General features: G+C 39.9%; 1 protein-coding gene across 2 annotated transcripts; it reads left to right on the top strand.

Moving 5' to 3' along the window:
• The first annotated feature begins 3147 nt into the window (after nt 1-3147).
• TRIP6 (thyroid hormone receptor interactor 6) lies at nt 3148-13497 on the top strand. 2 transcript variants are annotated; one of them, XM_016430858.2, is made up of 9 exons: nt 3148-3746; nt 4125-4207; nt 4312-4437; nt 4641-5018; nt 5496-5592; nt 5688-5857; nt 6124-6302; nt 7456-7576; nt 7789-13497. In XM_016430858.2, exons 1-9 carry the CDS (start codon nt 3641-3643, stop codon nt 7918-7920), a joined length of 1392 nt encoding a protein of 463 aa, XP_016286344.1. In that variant the 5' UTR covers nt 3148-3640; the 3' UTR covers nt 7921-13497. The 2 variants fall into 2 exon arrangements, with proteins under 2 accessions (XP_016286344.1, XP_056673722.1); XM_056817744.1 differs by having other exon boundaries at nt 3395-3566.
• Nucleotides 13498-22771: the final 9274 nt, after the last annotated feature.

Below are 22771 nucleotides of genomic sequence, written 5' to 3'. Positions count from 1 at the left end.
TACATCAAATTAAAAAGGTTTTGTACAAACAAAACCAATGTAACTAAAATTAGAAGGGAGGCAACAAATTGGGAAACAATCTTCATAACAAAAACCTCAGACAAAGGTTTAATTACTCAAATTTACAAAGAGCTAAATCAATTGTACAAAAAATCAAGCCATTCAATTGAAAAATGGGCAAGGGACATGAATAGGCAGTTTTCAGATATAGAAATCAAAACTATTAATAAGCACATGAAAAAGTGTCCTAAATCTCTTATAATCAGAGAGATGCAAATCAAAACAACTCTGAAGTATCATCTCACACCTAGCAGATTGGCTAACATGACAGCAGTGGAAAGTAATGAATGCTAGAGGGGATGTGGCAAAGTTGGGACATTAATTCATTGCTGGTGGAGTTGTGAATTAATCCAGCCATTCTGGAGGGCAATTTGGAACTATGCCCAAAGGGTGATAAAAGACTGTCTGCCCTTTGATCCAGCCATAGCACCGCTGGGTTTGTACCCCAAAGAGATAATAAGGAAAAAGACCTGTACAAGAATATTCATAGCTGTGCTCTTTGTGGTGGCCAAAAATTGGAAAATGAGGGGATGCCCTTCAATTGGGGAATGGCTGAACAAATTGTGGTGTATGTTGGTGATGGAATACTATTGTGCTCAAAGGAATAATAAAGTGGAGGAATTCCATGGAGACTGGAACAACCTCTAGGAATTAATGCAGATAGAAAGGAGCAGAACCAGGAAAACATTGTACCACAGAGACTGTGGTACAATCGAAGGTAATGGACTTCTCCATTAGTGTCAATGCAATGTCCCTGAACAATCTGCAGGGACCTAGGAGAAAAAACACCATCCTCAAACAGAGGACAAATTGTGGGAGTAAAAACACTGAGGAAAGGCAAGTGCTTGACTACAGGGGTTGAGGGGATATGATTGAGGAGAGACACTAAATGAACACCCTAATTCAAATACGAACAACATGGAAATGGTTTCGGATCAAGGACATATGTGATACCCAGTGGAATCCTGCATTGACTATGGGAGGCAGAGGGTGGAGGAAAAGAAAATGATCTTTGTTTCCAATGAATAATGTCTGGAAATGACCAAATAAAATAATGTTTAAAAGTAAAAAAAAAAATAAAAAGAAACTCAGCAATTAAGAAAATTTATGACTAGAAATCATTTCCCTCAATTATATGCTAACAAAACTGATGTCTTAGAAGAAATGGGCAGATGCTTACAAAATATTTACAAAAATATAAAATACCTACAACGAGAAATTGAACAAACCATAAAAAAGCTCCCAAAGGGTATTTCTTTAGGAGGAGCTCCAGGACCAAAAGGATTTATTTACAAATGCCTCTATCTAACATTCAGGGAGCAATTATTTCTACATTATAAAACCTTTTAGGAATAAGAATTTTTTAAACCCTTTTAATAGCTTTCTGTAATACAAATATGGCTTTTAGCTTAGTTTCTTCCATGTTTGACTAAGCCCTAAGCACCTGTTTCAGCAGTTTCCATGGACATCAGAGCAAATTGTTCTCATCCATCCCTTCCATGGATAAAGTCTTCACATTCCTGAAGTTGATGTCCTCCTCACTCACCAACGTATCTGAAGCCTATTGGGGTTACCCTCAACCTGTTTTAGCTAGCCTGCTGAGCTGTTTTTTACTGGAATGTAGCTGCTATGCATGTGACAGCTTCTTGGAACCACAAGTGAGAGCTGGGTAGAAGAGGAACACCAAAAGAGGAAAGCAGCCCTGAAAAGGGCTCAGCAGCCCCTTATACCAAAGGTGCTAATCTACAAACCAATAAGATTAGGTGCAAAATATACAGAAGCAAAGAAACAACAGTATAGTTTATGAAAAATACAAAGACTCCAGTTACTAGGGGAAGGATTCAGTATTCAACAAAAAAACTACAAGGAAAACTGGACAGCAGTCTAGCAGAAACTAGGTTTAGATCAACACTTTACAGTATCCATTAAAGTAAGCTCCAAATGGATACATGACCTAGATATAAAAGGTCAAATTATAAACAAATTAAAAGATTAAAGAAAAAAATGACCTTTCAGATCTATGGATGGAGAAGAGTTCATGACAAACAAAATATAGAGATCATGTAAAATGGATAATATTGATTATTTGTAGTTTTAAAAGTTTTTGCACAAATCTAATATGATTATTACATATGGTAATAAGTTAATGAATTTATTTAATAATTTAATAAAACTTAAAGTAAATATGGTAATGAAAGGGACTCATAAATAGGAAAACATCTTTGTTGCAAATTTTCTGATAAAGGTCTCATATGTACTGATTCAAATTTATTAGAATTAGAGTAATTTCACTATTAATAAATTGTCAAAGGATAAAAACATGTAGTTTTTAAAGGAGGAAATTCAAACGATCAATAATCACATAACAAATGCTTTATATCACTATTAACTGAAAAAATGCAAATTAGAGCAACTGTAAGGATCAGGCCAGCAAAGATGGTAAAAGAGTAAAATGACAAAGGTTGGAAAGGGAATTGTGGGGAAACAGGTACTAGTGTACTACTATTAATGGAGCTGTGAATTGGTCCAGCCATTCTGGAAGCAATTTGGAATAATGAGGGCTAACTTACAAAGGGGGTTTATAGTAACAGTCTGGCTCACCCTCTGCCAGATCTCCAATTTTACTGCAAAGCAGTAATCGTTAAAATAATTTGGTCATGGTTTAAAATGAAAAAGATCAAACAGTGGAACCGATTAGGCACACAACAAACAGAAAGAAACAAAACACAGTTGCATAATTTATGGGGAAAAAAAAGACCTGGTGAACTGTTGAAATTAAAAAGCAGAGACAAACATTTCAGGAATGGCCAATTGGAAATTTGTTTTGCGTGTGTATGAAGACAGTATTTTGTTGTTGTTGATGTTCAATAAGGAAGGAATGGGAAAGGCAGATTATAAGTGCATGTGAGTATATGTACATATGTACACATATATGCTTGCTTTGTTCTTAAGAAAGTACAGTGGGGCTGGGATAGTACTGGTAATCCTTTTTATGTTGGCCAGTGGAAGGGTTAACGGCATGGCGGGCTCTGTACGTTGTTGGGTGGAGGAGGGGTATTGAGTATGGGCCACTAGTGTTGGTAGGGAGAAAAAAAGTGGGTAATTACAGAGCCCTCCAAGCCTTTCTCTCTCAGTCTCCCTTCCGCTTCAACTCTGAGCCCAGGAACAGCCCCTTCCCCAGATGTCCCTCCACCTTCCCTAACCTCCACCCCCCCGCCCCCCACATCCGCCGTAAAACGAGAGAAGGTTGTGCTAGAGAGGGGGGAAGGCTAGAGGAGTCGGAGTCGGTGGAACGATGGGTGAGGGGTTGGGGATGGGGGGGGGGGCGCAGAAAGCACGGAGTCTTGGGCCACCACGTGACCCTCACCACTCAGGAATGCGGTGATGTCATCGGGGGCGTGGCTCTCCCCAAAATTGGAGAAGAAGAAAAAAGAGAAGGCAGAAAGTTTCTTCTCTTCGAGCTGAATCCGGAATCGAGTTGGAGGACGGAGAAAGAGTTTACTCCGGTGAGCGTTGGAGGAAAGCGACTCCAGACTTCCCAGGCGCCTCTTCACTCCTGGGGAGACTCTCCTTCCCTACCATGTCTGGCCCCACCTGGCTCCCCCCGAAGCAGCTAGAGGCAGTCAGGCTTCCTCAGGGAAAAGTACTCCTGCGGGGTAGTCCTGGCCCCTCAACCCACGGAACAGGTAACGGGCATGGCGAGCCCAGGACCCAGGGAGTGGGGGCTGTCTAATGCCTCTCTAGTCCTCTCTTCCTATCTGGGTACTTGGCTCCCTACTACCCTTCTTTTTCCTAACCCTATGCTGGAGGCCCTAGCGACCCCCCCCCCCCACGTTCGCCCCCCACCCGCAGCACAGGATCTCCCTTATCCCTAGTTTCTTTCTCAACACCTGGGCTGTGCTGAGAGACGGGAAGCCCTGGGAGTAGCAATCGGCCCCGCACCACAACTTCCCTTGTTCCTGGAAGCCTGCTTGTCTCTTCCCCCTCTCCCTTGCCTCGGGCAGACTGGCTCTCCTATCCCACACCATGTGTAGGTGTAGTCAATTCCTACTCTCTCCCTGCAGAGCAAAGTTATCAGGCCCCAGGCCGACAAGAAGAACGGGGTGCAGTCCAGGGGAGATGCCCCGGAGCCTCCCAAAGCATACAGGTGGGAAGTGGAAGGATTTGGAGGTGGGGACTTGGTATTTGGGTTCCCAGGGAAAAGGTACAACAGTTTCCTTACCCCCTTCCCTCATTTCTTCTTGACCTCAGGGACTTCGGCCAGATAGGGGAGCCATGCACCTGGGAAGTCTGGATGCAGAGATAGATTCTCTGACTAGCATGCTTGCTGACCTGGATAGTAGCAGGGGCCATGCCCCATGTCGCCCAGACAGACAGGTGGGATTGATTCCTCTGCAACTTCCTCCCAGAACACTCATTCTTTGCCTCTCCAATGACCTTTCTTGGAGAAAAGAAAAATCTTTTTTTCTTCTACCAGAAGCCAGATCCCCTAGCCATTTCCTTTCCAGGCTTTTTTATAATATATGAGCATGGAAAGGTCAGGATCCCACTCATCTCATGCTATCTTTATTTCTTTTTAGGCATATGACCCCCTTCGACCCCCTCCCAATCGCATGAATCATCTGAAACCAGGTGGAGGAGTGAACCCTCCACCAAGAGTCCCAGTCCCATCTTATGGGGGCCCTACCCCTGCCTCCTATACCACTGCCAGCACTCCAGTTGGTCCTGCCTTCCCAGTGCAGGTGAAGGTGGCTCAGCCTGTGAGGGGATATGGTCAGTCCTGGCGGGGTGTCCCTCAGGCCTCCAGCCCACCCTCAGCTCCTTACCTTCCTTCTACCAGTTGGACTGAGTCCTGGGGGGGTTCCTATGGGAGTCACAGAGAACTCGGAGCCAAAGAGGAGAGTGTGGGAGCCTCTGGTCCAAGAGGAGGAAGAAGAACAGGAGGATATATACCCAAGGTGAGTTAGGGAGACTGTAATGCTTAGGTCATTAATGGGAATAATTCCAGGCCAGAGGTGGCAAAACCGCCTAAAGGAAGTCAGGGAGAAAGGGAAATGACAATTGGAGGACTCAAGGTTTCCTGGGTTCTTCCCATTTTCTTGGCTGTTGTGTAAGAAGATGAGAAAGACTAGGTAATCAGATCTCAGAGGATGAACACTGGGTTTGGGCCTGGAGAACCCAAGTGTGAGTTACAATTCAACATTTACTGAGTGACTACGACTTATTTCACCTCAGTTTCATCATCTTTAAAGTGAAGATAATGATGCTTGCATCATCCACCTAAGGAAATTCAAAAGTGTTTTTTAATGTGAACTGTGATTTACTATTATATGATTTTCTGTGACAAATGGCTCCTTCTCCGTCAGAATTTGGGGGCAGGGCAGGGGACAGAGGGGATTGAATTTAATTCTTGCCTCTCTTTCCCATGGCCCTAGGCTGCCCCTGGGAGAGCACCCCCTGAAGAAGAGCTGGAAAGACTAACCAAGAAGCTGGTGCATGATATGAACCACCCACCCAGTGGGGAATACTTTGGTGAGCCAGGGTTTAAACATCTGGATTTTTTTTTTTCAGGGAAGTACAGGGATGTTCTGGTATTCTCTACTAAACTGAATTTCTCTTCTTTATAGGCCGATGTGGAGGCTGTGGAGAGGATGTGGTAGGGGATGGTGCTGGAGTTATTGCACTTGACCGTGTCTTCCATGTTGGCTGCTTTGTCTGCTCCACATGCCGGGCTCAGCTTCGGGGCCAGCACTTCTATGCAGTGGAGAGGAAGGCATATTGTGAAGGCTGCTATGTGGTAAGTGGCAGGAGGCCAGGGTTCGGAGTAAAGGAAGATTTGAGGTAAAAAAGAACTGACAAGCTAGGGAAGTAGATAATTTAGCCTATAAGAAGATCCAGGCCTGAGTGACTGGACCGTGGTCTATGCCAGGTAGGGGGGATGTACCTTCAGGGTATTCTGGGAGCTGAAGTGGGGAATAAGGTTGAGTGTGTAGAGACCTGGGTTCTGGCAGGGAGTTTGACTAGAAAGTTGATTATAGATCTGCATTGTTCCTTCTTCAACAGGCTACCCTGGAAAAGTGTTCCATGTGCTCCCAGCCTATCTTAGACCGGATCCTACGGGCCATGGGGAAGGCTTACCACCCTGGCTGTTTTACTTGTGTTGTGTGTCACCAAGGTCTTGATGGCATTCCCTTCACAGTGGATGCCACAAGCCAGATCCACTGTATCGAAGACTTCCACAGGTGCTGATGGTCCCTCTCTCTCTTAGCCTTTCCTTCCCCGGGGTCTCCCAAACAACTCCATCCCTCTAACCTCTGCCAGCCTCCCCAATCTTTATCTCATTCATAGGAATCATAAAAATTATATAATGCCAGAGTTAGAAGAAACTTTACAACCACCTAGTCCAGTGATGGTAAACCTTTTAGAGATGAAGTGCCCTGCCCGCCCCAGATCAAGTGCCTTCCCCCCCCCCCACCAAGATCCCAGGCCATGCCCTATCTCCTACTCCCCCCCAGTGCTAGGTGTGCCACCCCTCCCTTACCCTACCCAGGGTAGGGAGGAAGGGCTCCCATTGACCTGCTGGGCAGAGGGATGAGTGAAGTGAGGAATGTCCTCAGAGAGGGGGAGGGGAGTGGTTCTGAGCACTCTGCTCCCCTCCAGCCCTGAGTCCTGTGAACCACCCACCTTACCCACTGTGTGTTCCCATTGGGCTGCAGGGTAGAGGGTCAAAAAATGTGAAAAAAATGTCAGGTGAAATGGAGGGGGGGGGATGGGAGCAGCTCCAACCAAGTCCCTCTGCCTTTCTTGTAACAAACTGGGAGGGGTTGGGGGGTGGTGTGCTCTGGGTGCCATCTTTGGCACCTGTGCTATAGGTTTGTCATCACTGACTTAGTCCATTCCTTCATTTTTACAAATGAGCAGTCTGCATGCCTAGAGAGGTAGGGTGATGTCTCTAATGTCACATAGGAATAGGAAGTGGTAGGTTTTTGGTGAGGTTTTAAATTCTTACCCTTTTAGTATCAATTCTAAGACAGAAGAGTGACAAGGTCTAGGCAATTAGGGTTAAGTGACTTGTCCAGGGTCACATGGCTAGGAAGTATCTGAGACTAGTTGAACCCAGGTCCTCCCAACTCCAACCTGGTTCTCTATCCATTGTGCTACCTTGTTACCCCTAAAACTAGGTTTTCAACCCAGGTTTTGTTTTGTTTTGTTTTTTACTTTACATCAACACACATTCCACTGTTCCACCCTGCCTACCATTTTTGTTTGTTTTAATGTCTTTCATTAGACCCATGATGATTTCCTATGGATTTGACTTCTCCATCCTCTTCTACCTTTCTGGGTCCCTTTTATCTCTACAATCCTTACTCAAAACCTTCTCTACTCTGCCCTCAGGAAATTTGCTCCTCGATGTTCTGTGTGTGGTGGTGCCATCATGCCTGAACCAGGGCAGGAGGAGACTGTGAGGATTGTGGCCCTTGATCGAAGTTTCCACATTGGTTGCTACAAATGCGAGGTCAGGAGAGGCTAGGCTGGACTTGGTGGGTCAGGGGGTTGAAAGGTAGAGGATGATGAATTTGGGGGAAGGAAGTAGAAGATATAGCTGGAGGTAGTGTGGGTGTTCTAGGGGTGGGGTGGAGCTGGGATTGATGGCAAGTTTTTTGTTGTCTCCCTGTCCTTGCTTCCTCCCTTTCTCTTCCTCCCTACCCTCTTCCCCACCCTCCACAGGAATGTGGACTGTTGCTATCATCAGAGGGAGAGTGTCAGGGCTGCTACCCCTTGGATGGTCATATCCTGTGCAAGAGCTGTAGTGCTTGGAGAATACAGGAGCTCTCGGCCACTGTTACCACCGACTGCTGAGACTCTCCACAATTGTGACCTCTCATCATGCTCTCCTAACATCCCTCCATCCATCTTGCTTCCACTTACAACTAGATGCTAAGTCTCATGCCCCTTATCCCCAATTTTCATCACATAAGTGCTGAGCCCCAGAACTACTTCCCTTGCCTATGAGGGGAGCAGGAAGTGCTGGATCTGTGGGAGGGAGTGAAGAAAAATGCAGAGGAGGTTGGGTTGGTGCTGGTGGGGCTATCAAGGGGAACAGACCAGAGAGCTAAATGCTTGGTTTCCAGGGTTATTGGATATATGAGTTCTTAGAGGAAGTTGAACTAGAAAGCTGATCCTGAGGTTTGCCCAGCTAGGGAAGAGTGCTACCCTAAAGGAAAGTGTTTCATGGGTTCTCTTTTTGGATCATGCAAAAGTCCTGCCTTCTGCCACAGAATGCCTTCTCTAGAGGAAATCTTTCAAGCCAGCCAAGGCCCCAGATCTGGCAGTACAAAGAAATGGAGAAAATGACAGTGACTTCTCCTAATCACAGATTCGCAGAATGGATTTCAGCTCCACTCTTACATCAGTCTTCTGGTCAACAAGCATTTATTAAGGACCTACTATTTGCTAGACACTGTGGTAAAGCACTGGAGAAAAACCACATATACAAACGAGCTATATACTGATTATGTTGGAGAATAACCACCAGAATTAAAGGGAATTAGGAAAGGCTTCTAGTGGAAGGTGGGGAAGCTGGGACTTGAAGAAATTCAGGGAAGCCAGGAAATGGAGATAAGGAGAGAGAATTGTTGGCATGGGGAATGGCCTGTGAGGTTGCATTCAGTAGGGAAATGGAATATTTTGTGCAAGGAAGAGTAAGGAGGCCAATGTCACTGGATCGCATAGTACTTGGAGTTGAGTAAGGTATAAGAGGATTAGAAAGGTGAGAAAGGGCCAGGTTGTGAAAACCTTTGAAATTTTATATTTCATCCCAGAAGTAACAAGGAACTATTGGAGTTTATTGAGTAGACATGGTTAGACCTATGGAAAGGTAGATTTTTTTAAGAAGTAGACTCAAGGCAAAGTCTATCCATAAGGTTATTATAATTTGTTATTGTTGTTTATTTGTGTCTTGACTCTTCATGACCTCACAACCATAATACCACAATTCTGTCCTTGGGGTTTTCTTGACAAAGATACCACAATGGCTTGCCATTTCCTTCTCTAATCTGCTGTTTCCTTCTCCAGTTATTGTAATAGTCTTGAACAAAAAATTCCTTTATAGCAGTGGTTAGAATAGTACCTAGCACATAATAGGCACTTAATAAATGTTTTTTTGTTTGATAACTAACAGGAAGCCATCCAATTATCAGCGAAGGATAAAACTACCACCTTCAATACCAGTTCTTTTTGATAGTTTGAATTATTATTGACGTTGAATTACATCCTTATATCAGGCATGATTTTCCTCTTTTGGGGCTATTATTCACTGTTCCTAGTTCTGCCCTGAGACCAAGCACAATAGTTTGTAAAGAATCCTGAATTTAGAGTTAGAGCCCAGGGTTTGGGTCTACTACTTTGTGACTTTGAGCAGATAAATCACTTGAACAAGATGGGCTCCAGGATCCCCTGCCATTGTAAATCTATTGACTAAGGAAGGCAATTATATTACCTTCTGTCTTTTCTTCCTTGACTAAAAAAGCTCCAATTCAAGTTCCCACATGGTAGGATCATGAGGCCCTGTCCTACTTCCCCTTCCCCACCCTGTCATACTGTCTTTAATGACTAACTTCCACTTAACTTCTCCATCCTCAAGTTGCCCCAGTAGAGTGGCATATTCTCAGTGGCTTTATTAAGCTCCTCAAGGCTCTACTTCTGGTTTGCATTTGCTTCCAAGGAGAGGAAGAGATCCATCATATTCAAAATGGGAGTTATTTTAATTATGGGGGATATCAAGTGTTCCTGCTGGTCAGGGCCAATGCTTCCCTCCTCCCTGAAGGTATTCCCCTTCTCTCCCAGGATATCAGGATCCTCCACAGAAGATGCTGGTAAGGATAAGTTTGTAACTGCTTAATTCATAATTTTTGAGTAGGATAGAAATCTGGATTTCTTTTTTAAAGAGAGCTATGACCTTGATGGTGCAGGTAAATATAGGGGGATATTGTGGAACCAATAAAAGAATTCTACGATTGAATGATACCTGGTTCTGTGGTAGGAGCACAAAATTGTGGTGGGAAGTTGAGATAGAATAGTTGTGGTACACCTTACACCACTCTGCTTCCATCTCCAATGAGCCCCACCTTCATCCCTCCAAAAGAAAAAATCCTGACCTTATACCCAGCCAGTATTTAAAGATTGAAGAAAGTTGGTGCTGTGTGTCTTCTCCCAGGTCAGGGGAACAATTCTACCTCCTTTACATCAGGGTGGGAGTATTTCCAAAGAAACTACATCCTGGAGATGAGGCACTGAAAGGAAGGGAGATGAATGACCAGAAGTTCTGTGAGAAATGGTCATATATTGAATTTCCAATAAACTGTTGCTTGGAGAGGTTGGAAGTAAGGGGTTGATGTCTGAGAATCAGTGAGAGGAACTACCAAATGAAGAAGAGACAATAAGCTCAAAGATGGGTCTAGTCTTCAAGAAACTGCCCAAGAGATAAAGTTTAGGACAGTTCGAAAGGAGTGTACATGGGAAAAGAAACCTTGGTTGAAGAGCTCTAAGCTTCCTGCATTCCACCTGAATTTCAAAGAAGGTGATTTCTCCTTTTCTCCATTTATTAACTCTGCCCCTCCATCTGTGTCTGGCTTCCCACACCCTTCTCCCTTCCTGGAACAGAGGAATGAGGAAGGCAAGAAGATTAGCTACTCCATGTCTTTCCATATGGGATGCAGTCTGGTTCTAGTCAGAATTATATTAAGTTCCCAAGTTCTATTCTTCATGCATATTCCTACCTTCCTTTAGTTGAGTGAGCCCCAATACTGGCCTCTTGAGTAGGAAGTCTATATATCTCAGCTCTTTTCCATCCCCTTCTCACATAGAAGAGTGAATTGAAGTCAAGAAGAAAATTTTGAAAACCTAGAATTTATTAATTCTATAAGTTTCTCCCTGCTAATGTCTAGCAAACTTGACTGTCACGATGAAAATCCCTTATGACCCTTCCCTATGCTGGCTGTTGCTTGAACTAATCAACTCTGTCCTAGGAGGAATAACTGAAAGCATATTCCCAGTTGCCACTTTCTGAAACCTCTGCCAACACAATTCATCTACTCCTTTGAAGTTCATACAATTATCTTTGGAGAGAGTACCAAGATCCTCCTGTGAGGTTAACTGGCAAGATTAATTCAGGGTTTTTTAGTTTTCAGGTCCACATTCTCCTTTTTTTACTCCCTCCAATTGAGAAAGTTAAAAAAAAATTAAATCCATTATAAACATGTATAAATAAATTAGAACATTGGCCATTAAAATAAAACAAAACAAAACTTTGAGCCCAGGATCTCTCTATCTGGAAGTGAGTAGCATGTTTCATCCTGAATCCTTTGGAATTGTGGTTGGTCATTGTTCTGATCAGTTTCTAAGTCTTCAGAATTGTGTGTCTTAATAATATTGTTAATGTATAAATGTTCTGACTCTGCTTACTTCATTTTATATCAGTTAATACAAGTCTGTCCAGATTTCTTTGACACCATCCTTTTAGTGGCAGTCAGGATTGAGAGCCAGGCCTAGAAAGTTAAAATCTGGTCTCAGATACTTCCTAGCTGTGTGATCCTGGGCAAGTTACTTAACCCCAGTTGCCTATCCCTTACTGCTCTTCTGCCTTAGAACTGATAGTATTGATTCTAAGATGGAAGATTAAGGGTTTAAAAAAAAAAAGAAACCATCCTTTTATTGTTTCTTGTACCACAATAGTATCCCCTCACATTTATATACCACAATTGAAGGACACCCTTCCATTTTCCAGTTCTTTGCCACCATAAAAAGAACTATAAATATTTTTATACATATGGGTGCTTTTTTTCTTTGATCTCCACCAATCACCAGAAGTTTCTGGTATGATGGTTGTATTCATTCAGTAGCCTAGGTCCTATAATCCTCTTGCATTGATTAAAGAACTTCATCCCAACAAAAGGAACAAAATGTAAACACTCCTGAATAGTTTCTATAATCTCAGGTTAATATAGAATATATTCCCATAAATTCCAGTGACTCCTTATTTCTTCCAGGATCAACTATAAAATCTGCTTTGTATTCAAAGCCTTCCTCCTACCTTTCTAATCTTCTTATCAAACAAATAAGAAAATTTAAATAAGCCAATAACTCCACTAGAAAACTATAAATGCAATAGGTCATTTATTATTACAAAATCAATAAAAATCACATGATTATATCTATTTACAAGAAAGGCTTCCTTTTTTTAGATTGGGTAATTGGGTTATTTCAATTCTCTTGTATTGATCATCTGAGTATTGTTTTTTGTGGATGTTTACCCACTTAAATTATTACTTTTGCTAACATAATTGGGCAAAACAGTTAGCAATTTAAGAAATTTCCTCTTCAATTGATGTAATTTTTCCTTTTTTACTTTGAATTTGGTATTTTGATTTTCCTTTTTATTTTTATCAAATTAAATAATGGCTTGTCTTTTTTCTTTACAAAATCAACTCCTGGTTTATGTGTTTACCATTTTAGTTCTTAAAGCTTGTTTATTTCTCCTTTGATTTTTCTGAATTTTTACTTTGGGTTTTAGTTAGGTTTAAATTTTGTTGCTTTTTTGAAGTTATTTTAGTTGCAAGCTCAATTCATTGATCTGTTCATTCTTTTGTTAATGAAAGTGTTTATAGACATATACTTTTCCCTTTAGGACTATTTTGGCTACATCTCAAAAGTTTTGGAATGTTGTCTTATTATTGTAATTTCCTTTAATGAAATTTGTTTCTATGATATTTGATCCACCAATTTTTTAGGATTTACCATTTAAGTTTGATTTTTTTTCTTCAAAGTCCTTTTGTTGATCATAATTTTTGTTACATTGTGGTCACTTAATGTAGCAGTACATCCCATAGGTATTATGGAGAGACAAGGATTGTGAGTGAGCACATGGCCATCCTGCGCATGGCAATGGGCTATATTCCCAGCAGTGGCTGAAGTTAAGGCAAGAAACCTTGCTTCCTCCTAACCCCACCTTCACCTTGTCATAATTTGCAATTATCCAATGGCAATACACTATGTAACTCATTCATATGTATTGAGGCATCATGTAACTGATCAATATGTATTGAGCTCATTTGTATATCAAAGAGAATAAAAGGAACGGGACACAGCCAGCTCGGCCACTTGGAGGACTTCGACAGGTTTACAAAGGAGCAACTTCTCCCCTTTCTCTCTCCTCTCTATCTTTCTCCCTGAGGCCTGGCCTTTCGGTCAGGCCTTCCTGTCTCTCTCTCTTTAGCCAATGCTAATACCTAACTCCTTTAGTTTCTAATCTCCTTTCCTTCTGAGCTAGCATTATCCTCTGACCAGTGCAGTATTAAATTGAGATCATTGGATGGAATAGCCTGAATAGTAACGTCCAGTGGTCAGAGCAGGCTGTGGCTCCCGAATATCAATAATTGATTACTGACTCGTTTATTTACATCTCTAAAGCCGGCTCATTCACGCCCTTCACGGGATCCAAAACTTCTATCCTGTTTCTATTTTCCTTCCTTAAAACTTCTCGCGGGCCGGGAGGTTTTACTTAAAGATGTTTTTTAACATTTCCACTTAATTTACTTTTTATGACTAGCACATGGACAATTTTTGTAAAGGTGTTTATTTAAAATGTTTATTAAATGTTTTTATTCATGTTCTGTAATTGCTGGATCTATCATGTCTAAATTTTTTACAATTCTATTTGGTTCCTACATTTAAATTTTTTTCGCTTTTTATTAGATTTATCTGGGTTTGAAAGGAGCAGTCTGGGAAATTCTTGCTATGTGATTCTCCCTATAATTAAATTAAATTTTCCTTGAAGTATTTGGATTCTATGCTATTTGATACATGGCTCTTATTAGTAGACTCTGGACCTGTGATTTAATTGATCCTTGCACTAGATGAGAAAATTCTCCTTTGTCAGTTCAGGTTATCACCTTCTCTGTCATTTATGGTCTTAGAGAATTGTTTAGAACACTGAAGCTTCAAGTGCCTGGGGTCACAGCCTTTGGGCCACATTCAGGACTTGAACCCATTTCTTCTAGCTTTAAGACTGGTTCCTTATCTACCCTGCCACATTGACTCATATTTGGATTTCAAAGTTTCAGTTTGGCTCTGGTCTTTTTCTCTAGAATGCTTTCAAATCTTCTATTTCACTAGAGATCTTTTTTTTTTTAACTTGTAGAATTATACTACATTTTAAAGTATTTTTAATGGCCCTTTTGAAGGTATATAAGCTGTTTGTATAAGCAATTTGAGCTTATACTTGTAGTCTGGGTCTTCAGAAAGTGGCTGCTACCTGGGGCTCTAGGGTTAAATCATTGGGTGGCTTCACTTGCTACTGTAGCTTATAAACTTCCACCAGTTTATATAACTTTAACAAAGACATTTACCAAGATTTACTAAAGAAATTAACTAGTAAGAACAGTTGGTACAAAATATTCCCCCTCCCCAAACTTGGAGTTCATTCTTGGTTGCTGTCCTTTATCATACTCAAAGAGGACCAAAATGACATTACTTGGTAGAAGTTAGTGTATAATATGTCTATTGTGGCTGGTCAGACCAATATGAGCTCAGAAGGTTAAGCACAAAGAGCCTGTATGAACATTAGGGATGGAGAGGTCTCTAAATTTGTGGATCTTACGTTTCTTTTGAACTACTGCAAATTCTGCTTTCCTCATAGAGCACAGTTACCTTCTTTGATGTAGGTATGCCATCCTGGGAAGTCCTTTGCCAGTGTCTCCCATGTCTCACAATCAATACTAAAGTTCTTCAAAGAGATCTTTGGAGTGTGCTTGTATAGTTTCTTCTGACCTCTGTTCACACAGAGTGCTTGCCTTGTGTGAGTTCTCCATAAAATAGCCTTTTAGGCAAATGTGTTTGGCATTTGAACAATGTGACCAGCCCATTGGAGTTGTACTCTGAAGCAGAGTTTGAATGCTTGGCAGTTCAGCTGGAGAGAGGACCTCTGGATCTGGTCTCTTTTCTGGCCAGTTGATCTTCAGAATCTTCCCAAGACAATTTTCAGATGGAAATGATCCACTCTACCATAACTATAGATAGTGTCCTTGGAAAGAATGGGTTCAAACTCACACATGTAGGATATGTGACAGAAGGTAATTCACAATTCTTTCTCTCTTCATATGGTCCTCACAGATTCACTTACATGCAGTGGCTTTTGTGTGGACTTCTCTGCTGAACTTTCTTAAGTACAAAATAGTATTTTTCTTTGAGGGATCCTGGTTCTTAAAGGTGCTTCTTCCTTTGAGTCACTTTCTGTACCTATGTCTGTCCTCTGATGTATGTCTTTGCTCCTGGTTGGATGCATTGTCCAGTAAGTCTGATAAAGCCAGTGGAGTAGGGTGATGGTAGTGGTAAGGAAAGAAAATCTCTTCCCCCTTGCTTCAAGTGCAAAAGTCTCCTTTCATAACTGTCTCCAAATCCCAAAATAGATTTTTACTGCCCTTACCATTTGAAATTCATCCAATTACTATAATAACCTTCTTTGCTCAGTCAATATTTCTTCTTTGTTCAATCAATTTCTTTTCCATTTTTGATCCAAGCATAAAGGGAAGATAGGGTATTGACATATCTTGTTTATACATTAAAACCTCATTGATAGAGTCAGGGAAAGGGAAGTCCGTCCCTTAAGCATTTATCTTTTGCATTATTTAAAGTGTTTTCTGCCACATTGGGTGTGATCCTGACTTTCTTTCCTTGGTACATGAGGACTCAAGGCATTAAAAAAAGGAAAGAATAATTTATTGAATGTCTACTATGTTCTAGGCACCAGTGCTAAGGACTTTACAAATATGATCTCATCTGTTCCTTACAAAAGTTAAGTGATATGCCCAGAGTCACACAACTACTAAATATCTGAGGCAGATTTTCCTGACTCCCTTGCACATAGCCTTTGCAATACCATAGAAGTGAAAGCAATTCCCAGCTACCCATGGAAATCATCAATAGTTGTTACTTTAGATACAAAGACAATCCTTCCTATTGGGACTATTTGGATCTCATGAAAATCCAAGAGACATTTGCACCAAATCTAACATAGACCTAGTAGAAGTTTGAGATCTTCCAGGATATCACAGCCAAGGGCATCCTTTCAGTTTATATTAGGGGGATTTGGGCACAAACCCAGCATCAATTGTGGTTATACTGTTGCGTCAGGTAATTTGCCAAAAGTATGGGCAGATAGGATACAGTTAAAAAAAAAAATGCAAGCTCTGAATTGCAAAGTTCCCCCAATTTATGTCACTCATTTCCATAGGTAGTTCAACAGATCTCCCATATAGATTGGTGGCAAGCAAAGCACACTGTAGCATGGGTTAAGGACTGGACCTCTATTGGCCAATTGCCCATTACATATAGATTGAGTTGCTTAAATATCAATATGGAATTTCCTAATATTCCAGTTAAAGCATCAGATATATAGGGCCTAAGGCCCCTATCTTTCATTGATAATTTGAATATGTAAAACTAGTTAAAATTCATTCTCATCACAGTTTGAAAATGTAAATTTAAAAAGATCACATCTGGCACATTTTTTGATAACAAATTTTATCCATTTTTATCTTCAACACAACAAATTGCAGAAAACAGAAAGAATTTTTTTTTATTTTTTCAGTTTTTCCTCTTCTCCCACTATAGGCAAGATCAAGAAGTACAAAAAAATTGTGATAAATGCCCAATCAAATAATTTAGGAAAGTTTCATTATTGAAAAGTTTAAAAAGTTATATTTTAAAATGACTCCAATTTAATTAATAGCTGTTTCCTTTTGGTACTGAGCAAGTCTAGGTCTCATATCTTCAAATACTAGTCCTCACTCAATTTATATCCACAAAAAGAAAACCTTACAAGTAAAACATTAAAACTAACTCAGAGGCATTTTATTCTACCCTTCAGAGGGAATAGGCAGAAACATGGTATCTTCTGTTTGTTTCAGCATTCCACTCTTGACCTTGACAGTCTCTACATAGTAAATTTGGGTTTTTGTTTTTTTTTAAGTTACTCCTATTGCAGAAAGAGATAGATGGGTTGTTCAGTAGATTGACAGCCAGGCCTAGAGATGGGAGGTCCTGTGTTCAAATATGACACCAGATACTTCCTTACTGTGTGACTTGAGCAAGTCGCTTAATTCCCCATTACCTAGCCCTACCACTCTTCTGCCTTAGAACCAGTACATAGTATTGACTCTAAGATGGATAGTAAGAGTTAAAAAAAAAAAAAGAATCTAAGTTAACTTTGCTTAGTTTTTGTTTTACTTTTTTTTTAATAGTTACTAATATCACCTTTACAGAGACTATGGTAACCTTTTAGAATTATGGTCAGTTTTAAAGAGTTGCTTTAAAGAAGGAAGAATTTTAATTTTGATTTTTTAGGACCATACATTTAGAATAGGTAGACCTTTTTTTCCCTGCTTACTTATAAAAGTGGACTGCTATTGTTGTAATAACCTCAGTAATGACCTCTTTCATGGTAGAAAGCTTTTTGGTGATTAAATTATTGATTAAGTTTTATAAAAATATTGATTGCATTGAGAGTTATCTGAGTTTGGGATGCCAGAATGTGTCTTGAAAAACCTCTAATAATTTTCTAAAATATGGAAAAGTATAAATCAGGCTAAGTGCTGGTGAGATAAACAGAAAAATTGAGATAGGTCTTGCTTTCAAGGAGCTCACACTGTAATTGAGAGAGACAATATATAAAAGAAAATTCAGCTGCAGAACAAATAGAAAGGCTTAGAAGTCTTTTAAGGGTACAGAGGCTGGACAGATGGCTAGGACCAAGGGTCCATAGACTACAATAATTATAACAGTCAAAAGAGTATTCATCATACTTTTTTTTTTTAAACCCTTACCTTCCATCTTGGAGTCAATACTGTATATTGGTACCGAGGTAGAAGAGTGGTAAGGGCTAGGCAATGGGGGTCAAGTGACTTGCCCAGGGTCACACAGCTGGGAAGTGTCTGAGGCCAGATTTGAACCTAGGACCTCCCATCTCTAGGCCTCGCTCTCAATTCACTGAGCTACCCAGCTGCCCCCCATACTTTTGTTTACAGGCTACTCTCTGGCCCCAATCAATGCAAGAATGGTATGCCCAAAGGACTGCATCAAGTTGATCCTGGAACATATCAGAAGGTTCCAATCAGTATAGTGTATAGTATTTGGTCAATTTGCAGTTATGCAGGACACCAATCATTATTTACTGGGCAGTAAGCCTGACAAAGACTGGTTTATATCTACCTACATAGTTTGATATAATACAAAAAAAATGTGTTCTAGTCTTTCTATGCTGGTCTGGACTTAGGAAAGTCTGGGAATATAGGAAAGGAATAAACCAAATTCTTACAAAGTATTTCATGACCAAAGGATTGTCCTAAGGGAAATTACAGTTGAAAACTGTCTTTATTATACAAATTGGTCATAATCTAGTAAATCTCATCTCATGATGGCGCAGAATAATTTTTTCTAAGGTCCTTTCAGAAAGGATAGACAGGAAGTCTTGGAGGTAATTCCTACCATAACTACAGAAGACCTGAAAAATAGAAGCGACCAAAGAGGTAGCACTACTGGGTTATTCCCTGAAAATTCAGCAGAATTTGTAACATACTAAAGCAGAAAAACAGGTTTGATGGACTTTGGCCAGAGGGAAGAACCAAAAAGGGGAATTAATTGGAATCAGTAGTTCAGTTGTTTCAGGTATGTCTTACTCTTCATAACCCTCTTTGGGAAAGCCTTCTTGATAAAGATACTAACTGCTTTGTCATTTGATTCTTTATCTCATTTTATAGATGAGAAAACTGAGGCAGACAGGAGTAAGTGATTCACCCAAGATCACCTAGCTGATAAGTGTCTGAGTCTGGATTTGAATTCAGGAAGATGAGTTTCTGATTCTAATTCCACAAATGTGGAATTCATTTTTTTTTTGAGTCCTTGGCTATGTATCATCATCCCACTGTGAGATCAAAATTTTAAAGAAATAATCCACAAGATTCTACTGCTGAGTGAGGAACAGTCACAGCAGAGAATTGTATTGGAAACAAATCCTTTGCCACATGTATAGGGCTGAATGAGAAAAACTCCATCTTCCATCAATTAAAGGAGTAAAGGCTGTTTTTACAGGATAGCAGTTACAGACATGCAGACTAGAAACTACTGGTTAGAAATAGCTGTGCCTCAGTAATTATCAGCTAGATAAGAACACAAGGGTGTGGAGATCTCCCAGAACATTTATGGTCTGCTCTGGATGTTCTGTTTTAGTTTTAGTTATGTAGTCAAGGACAGAACAACATTTAACTCTGTAAGTTCTGGCTTGTAATAGCCCTATTCAAAACATTAACCAGTTTCTTGTCCATCCATAGGCATTAATGTGATCTCTCTCTCTTTTTTTTTTCCCCAATCTCCACTAGTTTCTAGTTTAGTTATTGGCATTTGTTCATATTTCCCTAAGCACAACATGATTCCTGCCTCTGCTGCTTCTGTGTTTAACTGAACTGGCACTGGCTGCCTTAGTTTGACCATTCTACTCCCTCTGCTCTCTTCTGGCCAAATTTTTACATAGTTCTTGACTAGATGGAAAAGCTTATTTTTCCTCCTCCTTCTCCTCCTCCTCCTCCTCCTTCTTCGTAGTTCAGTGGATTGAGAGCCAGTATATTGAGATGGGAGGTCCTAGGTTCACTTCCCAGCTGTGTGACCCTGGGCAAGTCACTTAGCCCCCATTGCCTAGCTCTTACCATTCTTCTGCCTTGGAACCAGTACACAGTATTGATTCTAAGACAGAAGATAAGGGTTAAAAAAAATTGGTCTTTCCAAGACTGAGACTTTTTGGGTAAATGTGAGAGATTATGAGGGAGAGGTAGGTTTCTATAAGACCTTTCATGAAGCCAAATCAACCAGAAGTCTTTAATAAATGCTTCTTGATTGACTGAAAAGGTTTGGCTTGCTGGGAAGGGGAGGGGAAAAGCATTTATTTGGAAATGTATGTGAACTAAAGGCAAAAGGCATAAGTAAAGCTTTTTTTAAGATAATGAAACCAAAAAAGAAAAAAAGGAAGAAAGAAAGAAAAGAAAAGAAACCCCAAGACTGAGGTAGCCAAAACTGTAATGGTTAATTTTTAGGATCTTTAATGTTTAAGAAAGAATTTTGCAAGCAATGAAGAGTAGACAGTTTTAAGTACACAGAACTCCTTACTGATCATTGTAAGCTTAAAAATCAATATGCAATAAACTCAAGGATTATATTTAATAAGATTTACTAATAATAACTAAAATTAAAAGCTATAGTAAAAAGGGAGCTAACTTAGCTGTGGTCATGAGAAAAGAGAGCGAAAAGAGCAGAATTACTGAACTTAATACATATAGGATGCTATGTGGATGAAGGGAAAAGGATTCTGGGAGATGAAGTCTAAGGGTTCAAGATTTTCTAATAACACATTTCTCCTGTGATCCTTTTGGGAGACCAGTCTCCCCAAAGGGATCATTTTAAACATAACCAACTTAAAAATTATACTAATTTATGGATAGAAGGAAAAGAAAACAAAACCAATGTTAGGTGCATTTACAAAAAACCAATTAGAGGGCAGTCCCCTTCAGCATAAGAGTGTACATTCAAAACAAATGCATTAAACTATCCCTCCCCCCATAATTCAAATTCACCATAACTCAAAGTTCACTCTGGATCTTTTAGTGCAGCATGTGGTCTCTGTAGGCATCTTCGTGGCACCTTCTCCAAAAGGTTCACCTTCTAGATTTGGGGAGATAAGTCTCTTGTCCTAAATTAGGTTCAAATTCAAATCATAAGTTCACAACAATAACATATTCCTCCCCCCCTGAGGAAGAGAATACATTCCAGCCTGAGGAGGATACAAGGATACTCATAGGAATCACACAGGATTACATGGTCTAGTCATAAGGCATATGAATAAATTATCAAAAGCATCAAAGAATCCAAAGAAATTTAAAAAATAACCTTTTAGTGAAAAATAAAATATGAAAAACATGAAAAATTCTGGAAAGAAGGGAAAAAAATCCACAAATCATAATAAGTTCTTATAGTGATCCATGTCCCATAAGCCTGCAATGACAATCACTTACTAACCCAATTTAGCAGTCTGGACTACAATAAATTGCCATATCATGAAAGACAGAAAAGGGACTAGATATCATGAGCAAATTGATTTTAACTTTTCCTCTCAGGAATACTGAAGTCAGGATGGCAACCAAAGTGAAGTGCTTGGTAGAATGTGGCTCAGGGAGGACCTGCTTCTGATATATGTCAAAATAGCCATAACCTTGAACCCCAAACAACTTCAAGTCCTCTTGTCTTGACTCAAAATTTTATCAACCCCACTGGGATTGATTGGTCTCTTTGACCTTGTGATCAATAGGCACTAGGTAGGTGAGCTTTGTGCTTCTTAGCCACTGTGAAGTGGCTCTCTTTGTATTCCCTTCTGGAATCAGACAGAATCATTAAGCAGTCTCATTTTTTTAAACAATCAATGGCATTATTTCTATAGTCTAAAGCTTTTTGGGTATGCATTGACATTAGGGTTAATGGACATTTTTAAACTTACCCTATTGCAAAAAACAAAACAAAACAAAAAAATACTGGTAACCTGTGACTAGAGTTCAAAAAAGGAGGAAAAAACCCACTCTAATACTGCATTACACATACTAGGAAGAAAAATAATTTTTAAAATGTTTTTAAAATCTAAACTATGTAGCTTACAACCAGTGACACACTGTGTCAGCCAAGAAAAGGTAGAATACAAGGGTTTCTCACCCAAAAATGAGATCCATTTCCTTTTTAACTTGGCCAAGAACCACTGTGTGAGTGTAAATGATTTTCACAAAGTAATAGTTTTATAAAACAGTAGTAGTAGATAGTGTACATTCAAAGAAAGTACCAAAATTTCCCAAATTCCCAGTAGCACAGTTAATGACACTAGCAAACAAAACCATTATCATATAGGATTCACATGAGTCTCTATATAGCCATTTGCTGTGTGACATTTAAAAAACCTATGAACTGGTGGATACTTATCACAAGTTCTACAGATGTAGAAATTCTTTCAACCTTGGCAAAGATATTATTAACAAAGTCTATTACTGCCATCATTCCAAAATGTGGCAGAGGAGCCTGGAAAAAATATCTCTGTACTACTGATGAAAATCTTTTGGGTCTAAAACATCACTAAGAAATCTATATCATTCTGGTGGAAGCAGATTAAACTGAAGAGTTAAAATATCATGCAGAAGCTACTTTGGCTTCATGCTTTATATAAAACTTTTGTGGCAGGAACTTCTATTTTGTTTTTTACCTTTAATTCAACATTCTTTATCATACAGAAGTTACTAGATATCTAAAAATCATTTCTGAAGACCCCTTAAAATCAATTGAGATATTTAGCTCATTAAATTCTCCAAAGGTTATATACAATTGTAACCAGTTTTTGATGAACTCCATCCATCATCTATGTGACAATTAACAAAGGCAAAAAGTACCATATTTGTGTTATAAAAGGAATCTGGTAAAATTCCTTCTTTGCTTATTTTGTCAAATAATTTGTATTAGTATTGGGATTAGTTGTTCTTGTTTGATAGAATTCACTTGTGAATCCATCTGGCTCTGGGGATTTTTTCTTAGGAAGTTCCTTGATGGCTTGATCAATTTCATTTTCTGACATGGGATT

The sequence above is a fragment of the Monodelphis domestica genome, chromosome 2 (assembly GCF_027887165.1).
Source record: "Monodelphis domestica isolate mMonDom1 chromosome 2, mMonDom1.pri, whole genome shotgun sequence".
NCBI classification, from domain to species: Eukaryota; Metazoa; Chordata; class Mammalia; order Didelphimorphia; family Didelphidae; genus Monodelphis; species Monodelphis domestica.
This window is presented reverse-complemented; position numbering and strand designations above follow the sequence as displayed.